Source organism: Papio anubis, chromosome 1 (assembly GCF_008728515.1).
Source record: "Papio anubis isolate 15944 chromosome 1, Panubis1.0, whole genome shotgun sequence".
Lineage (NCBI taxonomy): Eukaryota > Metazoa > Chordata > Mammalia > Primates > Cercopithecidae > Papio > Papio anubis.
In genome coordinates, this window is record NC_044976.1 from 149789018 (window position 1) to 149802903 (window position 13886).

A 13886-nucleotide genomic window follows, 5' to 3' on the forward strand; every position below is an offset into this window, starting at 1 on the left:
AGTTATTTCGACGTCCATGCCTACGTTACGATTTTAAAAGCCCGATTACGATTACAAGTGTTCCGAGGAGATGAAAGCACAGCTTTCTTCAGTAGTCCCAGCTAACCCTAATTTACCCTTGCCATGGGAGAACTCAGAAGCTGAGTTCAGAATTGGAGTCGGCCCTGGTCGGAGGTGGCGTGTGTTTCGGGGTAGATGAATCCCGCCAGCCCCGAGCAGCGGTTGGGACCGTTACTCACCATTTCTCAGGACGCCAAGCTGGGGCTGGCGAAGCACCGAATTGAAGAGCATCAGGGCCGGAGGAAAAGGCTCAGCTGAGAGAAAAGTCGTAGAAATGCCTCCAAGTTCAGCAAAAATCGCAGCTTGCGCCTCTCACAACACAAATCGTTATCGCCTCCAACTCCCGCCACTGTAAGCCCCGGCCGCCAAACTCCGCGCCAAACTGACGTCACGCTCTCTGATTGGCTTCCGAGCGACGTCCGGGCGCCTCAGAGTCATTTCCCCCTTCGGATCCCCGCCTCCTTTTCTCCCAGCCGCGGGAACCTGGAGTCCAAGAGCTCCTTGAGCGCCTGCGCAGAGGGCAGCAGAGGCGACTGCGAACCGCGGGGTGACCAGGGCGCATGCGTAACAGGGCTTGACAGCGCGCGGAGGAAAAACCAACAAGAAGGCGGCGGGAGAAGATGGCGGTTCTGGGGTAGAGTTTGCAATCTTTCTGACTAGGCTAGTCGAGTAACTATTCGGGTCATGGCGTCAAACTCAACTAAGTCTTTCCTGGCAGATGCCGGCTATGGCGAACAGGAACTGGATGCCAACTCTGCCCTCATGGAGTTGGACAAAGGTATTCGAAAGAGCGGGCTGAATGGGTGAAACGGGCGTGGGGGGAAGTGGCGCCACCACGTGGTGGTAGCTTCAGAGGACGGGTAGGCGCATGCGCTTATCTTCGCTGGGCGGGGAGTGCCTGTGCTTTTGCTGGGGCGTGGGCTTTGACCCCTTCGGGAGGTTGCGGGAAATTTGCAGGATTGTTTGGCCTTACACCGGCTAAACAAGTGGCGAGCTCTAGTGAGAGGCCCGTTTTGACCACTTGAGGGAACAGCCCCCTATTTTCTAAGCAGTGACAGTGGCTGGTTTCTAAGAAACACTACAAAGAAATTGTGAAATTGGTTTTCAGTCTGTTCAGTTGAGACCAGGTCACCATGAAATGTGCTGAATAGTTGTCTTGCACCGACTTGACAGCGATTCATTTGATTTCCGTAGCTCTGTTACCTGCGGGTTACAAGGCAGGCTAACCATGGCCGAGACCATGCAAAAAGCCCTGCTCATTCTCTGCGGACAAGTTCCAGGAGTTCTGTTTCCTTGCTTACAGGGAGCAGTTTGGTGTAGAAGGAGCTTTGGGGTTGCACTGAGTTAAATTTCAGTGCCGCTAATTTTATGATTAATTTCATCTAGCCTCGGTTTGTCGTCTACCAAGTGGGTACAGTACCATTGAGCCGGCAGAATTGTTGTATTAAGTGACTTAATGGTATGCAAAACAAGCATTTAGTAAATGCTGAAGAGATATAGATATGGATTTGGGACGCAAGGTCGGAAATTTGTCAGTAAAGAACTCGACTGGTGATAGGAAACCTGTTTCATATTAAGGATTTTTATTGTACGGGAAACATTTCGGCAGCTGGTATACAATTAAATCTTGATTAATCGTAGCCAATATATAATGTTGGAGAACAGGACTAGAACTCAGAAGGATCTCTCTTTAAGTCCCCTTTGAGCCACTTCCCAGTTTTCTGAGTTGGATATGTCTATTAACGTTTTTGGGACTCTTTTTCCGTTTATTTTTTAAACTGTGAATATTTTTAGTGGGTTAGTCTAAATAAGAGTTTCTCAGGCTCTTATAAAAGCTTTTACCTCCTGATAAACACAAAAATTTCACAACCCCCAATGGGATATTCCTTTGGTTGAGTCTCAATATCTTTAGTGCACTCCCATCAACCAAGAAAATGATGTTGAACTTTTCTTTCTCTTACCAAATCTATAGCGTTTTTCTCCTCTGAAAAATAAAATTATAATATTAAATATGTTTTTCTTTTCTTTTCTTTTTTTTTTTTTTTTTGGAGACGGAGTCTTGCTCCGTTGCCCAGGCTAGAGTGCAGTGGCGCGATCTCGGCTCACTGCAACCTCTGCTTCCCGGGTTCAAGCGATTCTCCTGCCTCAGCCTCCCGAGTAGCTGGGATTACAGGTGCCCACCACCACGCCCGCCTAATTTTTGTATTTTTAGTAGAGACGGAGTTTCACCATGTTGGCCAGGCTGGTCTCCAACTCCTGACCTCAGGTGATCCATCCGCCTCGGCCTTCCAAAGTGCTGGGATTACAGGCATGAGCCACTGCGCCCGGCCTTAAATGTGTTTTTCAAACACTTTCCTCCTCATTCTGATACATCTCTTTCTTATCCCTACCAGTTCTAAGGACATTTTCTATCATGCTGGTCCAGCTGAGCTTGTACCATGCTGACAGTAGGATAGTGGTTGTGAAACAGTGATCAAGATGGGGCACTGAAGAGAAGTCTAGAATTGTTTAATTCCTCAAATTTTACAGTTGTAAGAAAAAAGCCACAATTTTCCTTTTTAAAGAAAAGTTGAAATGAAAATATTTTATATCTGTAAGAAAGAAATCAGGTGTCAATCTTAGACACAGAGTAAGTGATCATTTTCACTCCTCCCAGCAATGCCCGGCGTATTTTACAGATGAATCTCAGGCTCAGAAAGATGACTTGTTCTTTTTCATCTCACCTATAGTATCTTTTAAAGCTGTTAGGGAATTAAGTTATAGAAATAGCCAGTTTCATGTAGAATATAGTTGAGTATTTTAAATATTGAGTCATTTCATCTTGTACCTGTTAAAGTACTTCTGTTTTGTGAGCTAAAGGTCAGAAGGCTACAAGTTACAACTCTTTTTTCGTTCCCAAACTCCAAGGAATGCTGTTTCTGAAATATCTCCCCACCTGAGCACAGACACTCAGACACATGACTTATTTGATCAGGCTTTGTACTAGGAACATGGCAGTTAATGAAACAAAACAAAACTCCTGCCCTTATAGAGCTTACATTCTAGACAGCAGATGCAGACACTCAGCAAATACAGTGAACACGTGACAGTTAGTGATACATATTCTAAAGGCAAATGAAGCAATGAAGGGGACTGGAGAAAACTGATCAGGGGCTGGAGTTGATTTCTTATTTTATGAAGGATAGGCAAGAAAGACCTCCTCAATCAAGTGGAGGAACAGCAAGTGCAAAGGCCCTGAGGTAGAAGCCTCCTATGCATGCAGTTATCTGGTGCAAAGTAATAGACAATGAGTATAGAAAGATAACCAGAGTTGGTTGGGCGCGGGTGGCTCACACCTGTAATCCTAGCACTTTGGGAGGCCGAGGTGGGTGGATCATGAAGTCAGGAGATCGAGACCATCCTGGCTATAATGGTGAAACGCCGTCTCTACTAAACAAAATACAAAAAATTAGCCGGGCATGGTGGCGGGCGCCTGTAGTTCCAGCTACTGGGGAGGCTGAGGCAGGAGAATGTCATGAACCTGGGAGGCGGAGCTTCCAGTAAGCCGAGATCACACCACTGCACTCCAGCCTGGGCAACAGAACAAGACTGTGTCTCAAAAAAAAAAAAAGAAAGAAAGAAAGATAACCAGAGTCCAGTTCAGGTAGGGCCATGCAAGCCATCAAAAGGACTGGCTTTTATTCTGAGTGAGATAGGAAACCATGGAGGATTTTCAGCAGGTGTGTGACATGATCTGACTTTCCTTTGGAAAGTATCAGTCTGGCTAGTGTGTGGAGAATAGACTGAAGTGGGGAGGGTCAGGGACCCAAGTAGGGAGACCAATGAGAAGGCAACTATAACAATGCAGGGAAAAGAATATAGTGGCTTGGACCAAGATGGTGACACTGAAAATGTGTGAAGTGCAGAGATTCTGGATATACTTTCAAGGTAGAGCCAACAAGATTTGCTAATGGATTAGATGAGGATATAAGAGTAAGTGGTCAAGAAAATTTAGAGGTTTTTGGTCTGAGCTACTGGGAGGATGTATGTATGTTTAGTGAAATCAAATCAGTTTGTGATACGTTAAATTTGAGATGTCTCTTAGACATTCAAATGGAGATGAGTAGACAGTTAGACATCAGATGTAACCTTTGAACGCTATTTTAAATAAATATTTTGTGGCACTGGTGTCGCTGGAAACACACTCGGGAAATGCTGCCATTCATAACCTGTTATATATTTATAACCTATTGTACTTTATTCTGAGCCTTTTGAGCAAGCATTGGCAGTAAGCTGGTTGTTTCTGATCTCTATAGGAATAAGTGGATACTATTTTGAAGCTGACTCAATTCCATTACTTTAGGATGTAGTTAGTAACAGGAAAATCATCCTCCATATGATAGCCATTCATTTACTCAACAGATATTTACTGACCACTGCATTGTCTCAGGCTCTGTACTCAGACTAGGGGCTATATTGGCAAACAAGACATCTTTAAGAAGCTTGCATACAAATATAAGGAGATAGACAATGCTAGATCAAATGTGGCGCTGTTGGGACAAGAAGTTGGATTTTGCGCAGAGTGCAATGGGAAGGCATTGAAAGTTGTAGGCTGATTGCCATGCTGACTGAGCTTCTGTAAGACTGAGCATACACAAGCAGAGTTAAGTGTTATAATCAAATACATCACAGCTTATGTTTATCTGACACATTTCATGATATAATCATTACTATACGTAATTGGCAATGTAAAGAATGCGTCTCACAAAAATTAGTGTAACTTTTTCACTAATATAATTTCTTAGTCTAAACATTTTTAGATCAGCTGATGGGAGGTTATCCTGATGATTTGGGAAAACTTATGCAAGATCTCTTTCCACCTGGGAAAAGAGGAGTCTCTTAAATGACATTATTCAGCCTATCTGCCTTCTGCAGTGTTGACCTTGGAAAGGATGAGGTGAAAGCAATGGGGAAGAGAGCAGTGACTCATTCCTTTTCTTGCAGCTGATGCAATGGGAAGAGAGGAAATATAGAGGGTAGATTTGTTACTAGAGGTGCTGGTGGACGTAATGCTGCGTGAAAAAGCTTGATGGTGTGCTTAATGAAAAATTTAGTTATGAAATAGAGAAATGATGTGAATCAGGAAACTATCTCTACACTCTAATTCCCCCTTAGACACTGTCACCTCACCTGTATTCCAAAATACCTGAATTCTCAGACCATCAAGATTGTCAAAAAGGACCACAGATTGCTTTTACATTATCTATATGGCTCAGATGTCGTTGGTGTTTCAGTAAACAAATATGAGGCCTTTGAGGAAGTATCTTCATAGGCCCTCCTGAAGAGAAAGGCCTCAGCAGCCAGATTTGTTTCAGGTGACTAATTCCCTACCATAACTGATTGATTCAGAAGGAGGCATGTGACCCACACGGAGTCAAATTCTTTCTCCTAAGAATCTCTGCTGCCAGACCACACAGTCTGACAGTGTTGAGAAGCGGACCTATAAAATCATGTTGAATTAGGCCGGGCGCAGTGGCTCACACCTGTCGTTGCAGCACTTTGGGAGGCCGAGGTGTGCGGATCGCCTGAGGTCAGGAGTTTGAGACCAACCTGCCCAAGATGGTGAAACTCTGTCTCTACTAAAAATACAAAAATTAGCTGGGGGTGGTGGCAGGCACCTGTAATCCCAGCTACTTGGGAGGCTGAGACAGGAGAGTCACTTGAACCCAGGAGGCAGAGGTTGCAGTGAGCTGAGATTGTGCCATTGCACTCCATCCTGGGCGACAAGAATGAAACTCGGTCTCAAAAAACAAAACAAAACAAAAAAACATACAGAATTGAAGCTAAGGTGAGACTCTGGGCAACTTAATGCCACATAAAAACCAGCAGCCTGATTGGTAATTCCTTCATGGGCTATGAACTAATCCAAAAATTCAAGTTTTTACTGAAACCCACAGACTCATTCTTGTATATTACTAAGATTTACTGTCTTGGAATTTGCAAAATAAGTTATTAAATATTCCTAGAAGTTGGTATACATAAACTCAAATTTGTTTAGGATTCTAAATTAGTATTCTCATGTGCATACTGGATGACGTTGCATATATCTTACCATGTACATTTACAGACATTTTCTGAAATTTGGGGGATGGATGCTGCCTTATTAATGCATCATTAGTTTTCACTATCATTTTACTTGTTTCTATTTCTGCTTTTTAAATATAAAAATTGGCTTTGCCATCAATTTTTTAAGCTGTGGGTTGTATGCTTGTGTTCATATTTCTACCCATGTCGCCCCGACACCTTTTATTAATGTATAGATTTCAAGATTTGTTTGTATTATGGTTCAATTTCGAATCATCCTCATTTCTCAGCAAATGTATGTCACAAAATCTCCTAAATTGTGTGTGTTTGGTAAGGTTTTATTTGTAGTGTTCTTTGTAGTGGATGTTAGCATGTTGATGGTTGCTTAATATCTTTTGAACACTCTTTTTGTGCTTAAGAAATGTCCCATAGCATGAACCTTGTCTAACCAAGGTAGAAGCAAAAACTCATTTCCTAGTTTCCTTTGCAAGAATGCAGGATCTGACTTAGGCTCTGTCAGTCAGACACACCTCCTTCTCACTGTCTGATTTAGAAGTTAGAGATGCAAGAAGGAAGAGTTGAACTGTCCACTCACAGTTCTGCCCTGGCAGCAGCGGTATTTCTAGTGTACAGTAGCAACAACAATGGCTACAATATTCCTAGATGACAGCAGAGCTCATTGTTGCATCTGGTGTTTCCTACCAAAGACAGGGTTCCTCCATCCAGTTGTTTGGGTAGTGTGATATTAGGTGTTCCTAGAAATTTAACCTTAAAAATGGTTCTTAAGCTTTTAATAAACTCATTTTCTGCCTACTAAGCCAGAGTTAGCTTCTGTTGCTTGCAACTAAGAACTGCTGATAGATGCAACTTGGAGATTTGTGCTGTTTTGAAAACTTGATTAATGTATATCCCAAACCCCAAGTTTACCATAATTTATGGCATTCCCCTAATTCCCTAGAATTCATCACCTCAGAATTCCACTATTTAATCACTCATTTAAATGTCTCATTCTTGAATCTTAATCTCTTTCTTTCTAGTTGCTTGCTATAGATACATTTTAGCATAATGGTTAGCACTATAGCCTCTGGAGCCACATTGCCAGAATTTGAATCCCAACTCTGTCATTTGTTAGCATTGTTGTTTCTTACGCAAATTGCTTAACTAGTCTGTGCCTGTTTCCTCACCTTTCAAATGGGGAAAATAATGGTGCCTAATTTATGTGATTTTTAGTGAGACTTTAATACATGTAAAGTGCTTCAGAGTGACTGGCACAGAATAAGCACTTCATGTGTATTATCATTATCATTATGATTAACTGCTATTTTGGCTGGTCTTTATTTTCATTCAGACCTCAGTATTTCACCTCTCTACTTTTCTGTACCTGTTTTACTTCTTTGTTCAGTTTAGATTTCATGGTCCCTCATTTTATTAACTTCATTTACTTTCTTACCAGTACTTTAAATTCACATCCAAGGTTCCTTTCTTTACTATCCTTAAAGGCAGTCAAAAATTGCTGCAGAAAGTCATACAGTAGGGTACATGGCTATCATCATAAATGGCAGCCAAATACACACTGACCTTCAACACGGACCTGCAGTACTGTAATGTTTCTGCAGTACTACTGTGTTTCTTTGGTCAGACACTCCTACCTTCTTCAGTAACATTTCAGATCTTTTACTTTTCTAAAACCAGAGATCCTGGGGTTTTATGTGAAGTATGATTTGTAAAACCTGACAGTGTGTTCAAAACCTTTAAAAACATTGTGCCTGTCAGATAACAGCATTCTGAGGACCAAATTCGGCAGCCTAGTAGTTTTCTAACTCCAGTGTAATCAGTGTGGGCAGGCCAGTCAAATAAGTTATCAAGTGGCAGAAGTTAACTTGAGAATCTAGGTGCTGGCTGGGCACAGTGGCTCATGCCTGTAATCCTAGTACTTTGGGAAGCTGAGGCGGGAGGATCACCTGAGGTTGGGAGTTTGAGATCAGCCTGGCCAACATGGTGAAATCCCGTCTCTACTAAAAATATAAAACTTAACCGGGTGTGGTGGTGCACACCTATAATCCCAGCTGCTCGGCAGGCTGCATCACAAGAATCACTTGAACCCCGGGGGCGGAGGTTGCAGTGAGCTGAGATCGCGCCACTGCACTCCAGCCTGGGCAACAGAGTGAGACTGTCTCAAAAAAAAAAAAAAAACCAACCTTTTCAAAGTTAAACAGATGCCTGGGACTCTGCCCCATATATTTAGTAGATTTGGAGTAAAACCCCTAGCATAGATATTTTTCAAAAACTTAACAGATATTGCTGATGCAGAGCAAAGCTGAAAACCACTAGCATGGCAAAAAGCTCTGCACATTTTAAGTGCAAAATAAGATTAGAATAATGCATGCTTTACTTCTGCCAAATGAATTTTGAATGAATAAATGATTTTACAGCCTATTTTAATTCCCCTGGTCTACATGCATGTTGCAACTGAGTTAAGCGCTGTTTAAGTCCAGGCACAGAAAAGCAGGAGGGATCTGTTTTTGTTTTTGTTTTTGTTTTTGTTTTGTTTTGTTTTTTTGGTGGAAGAATACAAAATAAAATGTAGGTATGGCAATCACATCCATCCTTCTTAATCTTATCTCTGGGCTCACAGTAGTATTCTTATGATTAGTGGTCTTATGACCAGGGCATTCTTCCTGTAGCAAGCAATACAAATAAAATGTCTAACCCTCTTATACTAGAACTGGAATGTGCTGAGCTCCTGTTTTCCAGTGCTTACAAAATTGGCCTAGAGCAAGCAAGATGAGTACCATACTACGCCAACCCAGGGCTGTTGCTAAATAATAGGCCTTTAAAGCACTTTTTCCTTCTTTTTCACCTTAACTCCTATCCTTCAGAGCCAGCCTACTTCTCACTTCCTCTTTCCTAAGGAGGGCTCTTACATCAGAAAATGCAGAAGAGATTTAATATTCTTTAACTCATTTACCCCATGGAGTTGTTATAGAGGAATGAGAGTCTACTTTATCTCAGATAAAAAAGTTTGACGATATTAGATAAAACATTCTCTGGCTTCATTCAAAATAACCTTTGGTACATTTTAAATCAGCATGTTTAAACAAATCAATATGGTCTTTGGTTCTGTTTTTCAGGGAAGATAAAACATGATTATATTCTGTCAAGGAGACTACCTGTACATAGGCTGTTTCCTACTATGCCTTTTTCATCTCAGCCAAGGTTAATTCATTACAAACAGAACTTTACCATCCTTTGTATATAACTCAGCTACTGGAAGTGAGAAGAAAATGAAACAATCCAATTACTGTGGATTGTTTCAACCCCTTTGCCAACACATACACGTAAGCACACATCTCTGTTCCTTGTCTCTTCCTCTCACCTCCATCCTCAGCTATGTCTTTCCTCTTCTGTGCCTTATCTGTGTGTCCCTTGACCCGTTTTTCATATCAGGCTTTTAGAAAAGCCTTTAAGGCTATGTGAGCCACACTCCCAGCTATGTGGAATTGCCCCTTTTGGCGTTGTGTGTTTGATAGGAAAAAGATTTCTAGAGCTTCAGAGGCAGTTCTTTGTGTGTGTATGGGGGTGAAAGGGAGGAGGGACCAGATGAAGGAGGAATGTGTTCTATCTCAGTTAGAAATGTTAATTAATTATCCCATAGAAACTTTTATTATAAATAGTTATTAGGTTCCAGAGTACTATGAGTGCTGATAGTGCTATTATTTTCCTATGAGGAAATAATGTTCTAAGTACTGAATAACTAACATGAGTGCATTACAGAACATCACTCATTAGTAAATGAGAGAAATTACCTATGCAGTTTTACTTTGTGGTTGTCTTTTGTATGAAACATTGTGGCAACCAGGAAGAGCCTTCAGATTTCCTTTGTCTTTTTGCTTTTTGGAGACAGGGTCTCTGTCACCCAGGCTGGAGTGGAGTGAGTGGCGTGATGCTGGCTCACTGCAACCTCTGCCTCCAAGTTCAAGCAATTCTCGTGCCTCAGCCTCTTGAGTAGCTGTGATTACAGGTCCCTGCCATCACGCTGGGCTAATTTTTGTAATTTTTTTTGGTAGAGACGAGGTTTTACCATATTGCCCAGGCTGGTCTTGAACTCCTGGCCTCAGGTGATCTGCCTGCCTCGGCCTACCAAAGTGCTGGGATTACAGGCGTGAGCCACTGCGCCTGGCCTCCTTTCTTGTTTTTTTAAGAATAATCAAAGGTTACTGGATGGAGATATTCTAAGATACTTATTCCTGTGAGGATATAATTAGCATTTTATGACTGGTAAAATACTAAACAGAGACATTTGAAATTGATGCTATTAAATCCTTACCAACGTATTCACTCTTAGTGAATTTTTTTTTTTCCTGGTTCAGCTGTGACTCCAGGCAGGATCCAGAGGAGTGTTCCAATCTCTTCTCTGGGTTTTGTAGAGACTTATTTTATCCTTCTATGTTAGCTTCTTAAAGCACTACATCAACCTTAAAAGGGCATAGGAAAGGGCCAATTCCTAATGAATTTTTTAGAAAATTGAATATTAATTCTTTTTTGTTGGTTGGGTTTTTAAAATTTTTTTAAAAATCAGATTTAGTGAGGTATAATTTGTATCAGATAAAATTCACCAAATGTATGTAGTCATGAAACCATGACCATAGTCAAGACATAGAATATTTCCTTTACCCGAAAAACTTTCCTTGTGTGCCTGTGCAGTCAGTTCCCTTTCTCTAGCTCCCAGCTACCACCAATCTATTTTTTGTCACTATAGTTTTGCCTCTTCCAGAATGTCATATAAAATAGAATCATACAGTAAGTAAGTGTAGTCTTTCGGGTCTGGCTTCTTTCACTCAGCATAATGATTTTGAGATTGTTTTATGTGGTTAAAATAAGGTATGATTTCACAAATCACATGGTTTATTACCATACAGAAAGAGTTTTCCCCACCTTGTTCACAATGTTTAGAGGGGGAGAATAATAAGAACAAATCTCACAGGGAATACATTTGATAGACAAAGTCCATCAACCACATATGAGTAAATACTAGTTTCATTTAGAGTCCAATTAGTAAAGTCTAGTTGTGCATTTAGGATGGAAACAGGCCACTGTGAATGTAAAGTCTAATTGAAGTTTGAGGTGTACCTTTCTATGAGATGTTCTCTGGAGAGAAGATCTGACCAACACTGGAGATCTATGATGACAACAAGGTTTTCAATGCTAGGAGCCATGTCATCAGGGAGGGAGATTACACTCCATGTTCTTACCACAGCAGAACATTTCACTCACCATAGCAGACTATTGTAATCATTTCAAAGCCACACAACAGAGATACACCTTTGTTGTTGTATGCATCAGTAACTGGTTCCTTTTTTATTGCTGAGTAGTAGTTCATTGTATGGATATACCACAGTTTGTTTATTCATTTACCAGTTGGTGAACATATGTGTTTCCAGTTTGGGGCTATTAATGAATAAAGCTGCTGTGAATATTTGCATACAGATCTTTGTGTCGACATATGTTTTCATTTCATTTGGATAAATAGCTAAAAGTAGCATTGCTATGTGTCTAGTATGTTTACCTGTATTAAAAAAGAACTAACAAAAAATAAAATGCCTAGGGATACCTCTAACCAAGGAGGTGAAAGATCTCTACAAGGAGAACTACAAAACACTACCAAAAGGAATCATAGGTGACACAAATGGAAAAACATTCCACGCTCATGGATTGGAAGAATCAATATCGTTAAAATGGCCACACTGCCCAAAGCAATCTACAGAGTGCTATTACTGTCAAACTATCAACGTCATTTTTCACAGAATTAGAAAAAAAAACTCTTATAAAATTCATGTGGAACCAAAAAAGAGTCTAAATAGCCAAACCAATCCTAAGGAAAATAACAAAACTGAAGGCATCACATTACCCAATTTCAAACTATTCTGTAAGGCCACAGTAACCAAAACAGCATGGTATTGGCACACACGCAGTCACACAGACAGCAGAATAGAGAACCCAGAGATAAAGCTGCACACCTACAGCCATCTGATCTTCAACAAAGTTGATAAAAATAAGCAATGGGAAAAGGACTCGCTGTGCAATAAATGGTACAGGGATAGCTGGCTAGCCCTATGCAGAAGAATGAAACTGGACCCCCCTCCCTTTCACCATATACAAAAATTAACTCAGGGTGGATTTAATATTCAAATGTAAGATCTCAAACTATAAGAATCCTAGAAGAAAACCTAGGAAGTACCATTCTCGACATCAGCCTTGGGAAAGAATTTATGACTAAATCCTCAAAAGCAGTTGCAACAAAACCAAAAATTGACAAGTGGGACCTAATTAAGCAAAAGAGCATCTGCACAGCGAAAGAAACTATCAACAGAGTAAACAGCCTACAGAATGGAAGAAAATATTTGCAAACTACGCATCTGACAAAGGTGTAATATCTAGTCTATAAGGAACTTAATTCAACAAGCAAAAACCAAATAACCCTATTAAAAAGTGGGCAAAGGACATGAAAAGACATTCTCAAAAGAAGACATACAAGGAGTCCACAAACACGAAAAAAATGCTCAGCTTCAGTAATCATCAGAGAAATGTAAATTAAAACCATAGTGAGATACCATCTCACACCAGTCAATATGGCTATTATTGAAAAGTCAAAAAATAACTTGCTGGTAAGGCTGTGAAGAAAAGGGAATGCTTATATATGTGCTGTTGGTGGGAATGTAAATTAGTTCAACCGGTGTAGAAAGCAGTTTGGAGATTTGTCAAAGAACTTAGAATTGCCATTCAACCCAGTAATCCCATTACTGGATATATACCCAAAAGAAAATAAATCATTCTGCCCAAAAGACACATGTACTCATATGTTTATCCCAGCGCTGTTAACTATAGCAAAGATGTGGAATCAACCTAGATGCATGTCAATCATGGATTGGATAAAGAAAATGTGGTACATATACACCATGGAATACTATGCAGCCATAAAAAAGAATGAAACCATGTCTTTTGCAGCAGCATGGATGCAGCTGGAGGCCATTACCCTAAGCACATTAATGTAGGAACAGAAAATCAAATACTGTATGTTCTCACTTGTCAGTGGGAGCTAAGCTTTGGGTACACATGGACATAAAGAGAGGAACAGTAGACACCGGGGACTCTAAAAGTAAGGAGGGAGGGAGAGGGGAAGAGTTGAAAAACTACCTATTGGGGTACTATGCTCACTACCTGGGTAATGGGATCATTCATACCCCAAACTTCAGCGTCTCACAGTATACCCATTAGCAAACTTGCACATGTACCCCCTGAATCTAAAATAAAGGAAAAATGAAAATTAAAGGAAAGAGCCAGAGGGTTATCAAAAGAGCTGAACGGTTTTACATTCCCACTAACAATGTGTGAGAGTTATAGTTACCCCATATCCTCATTAGCACTTGCATTGTTGGTCTTTTTAAAGTTTTTGCCATTCTAGTGAATGTGTAGTGGTATCTTTTTGGAGTTTTAAATCTTCATTTCCCTGATGACACTGTTGAGCATCTGTTCATGTGCTTATATTTGCCATCCATATTTTTTCCTCAATGAAATTTCTCTTTAATTCTTGTCCATTAAAAAAATTGGTTTGTATTATTGATTTACAACAACTGAGGATGAAGTCCTTTATCACATATGTGTTTTGTAAATGTTTTCTTTCAGTATGTGGGTTGTCTTTTCATCTTAACAGTGTCTTTTGAAGAGCAGAAGTTTTAAATTTTGATGGAATTTAACTTACCACT

At 40.5% G+C, this 13886-nt stretch overlaps 2 protein-coding genes and 1 non-coding gene across 8 annotated transcripts in view; 1 reads left to right on the plus strand and 2 right to left on the minus strand.

Moving 5' to 3' along the window:
• The window catches only part of DTL (denticleless E3 ubiquitin protein ligase homolog), a 67500-nt gene extending 67000 nt beyond the window's left edge, over nucleotides 1-500 (minus strand). The window contains exon 1 of one of the 3 annotated variants that reach the window (XM_003893123.4): nucleotides 240-500. In XM_003893123.4, coding sequence (XP_003893172.1) covers nucleotides 240-291 — 52 coding nt within the window. In that variant the 5' untranslated portion in view covers nucleotides 292-500. Of the gene's footprint in view, nucleotides 1-116; nucleotides 219-239 lie in introns of those variants that run through there. The other 2 variants (XM_021927310.2, XM_009187650.3) reach the window with 2 other exon arrangements.
• Nucleotides 501-526: 26 nt separating this feature from the next.
• The window catches only part of INTS7 (integrator complex subunit 7), a 96326-nt gene continuing 82966 nt past the window's right edge, over nucleotides 527-13886 (plus strand). For 3 of the 4 annotated variants that reach the window (XM_003893125.5, XM_021927292.2, XM_021927299.2), the window contains exon 1: nucleotides 527-838. In XM_003893125.5, the coding sequence (XP_003893174.2) occupies nucleotides 745-838 (94 nt within the window). In that variant the 5' untranslated portion in view covers nucleotides 527-744. The remainder of the gene's footprint in view (nucleotides 839-13886) is intronic. The other variant, XM_009187614.4, reaches the window with a different exon arrangement.
• LOC116272374 lies at nucleotides 10492-10611 on the minus strand. The gene has a single exon (XR_004181081.1). It is a non-coding gene; the product is annotated as a small nucleolar RNA SNORA26 (small nucleolar RNA).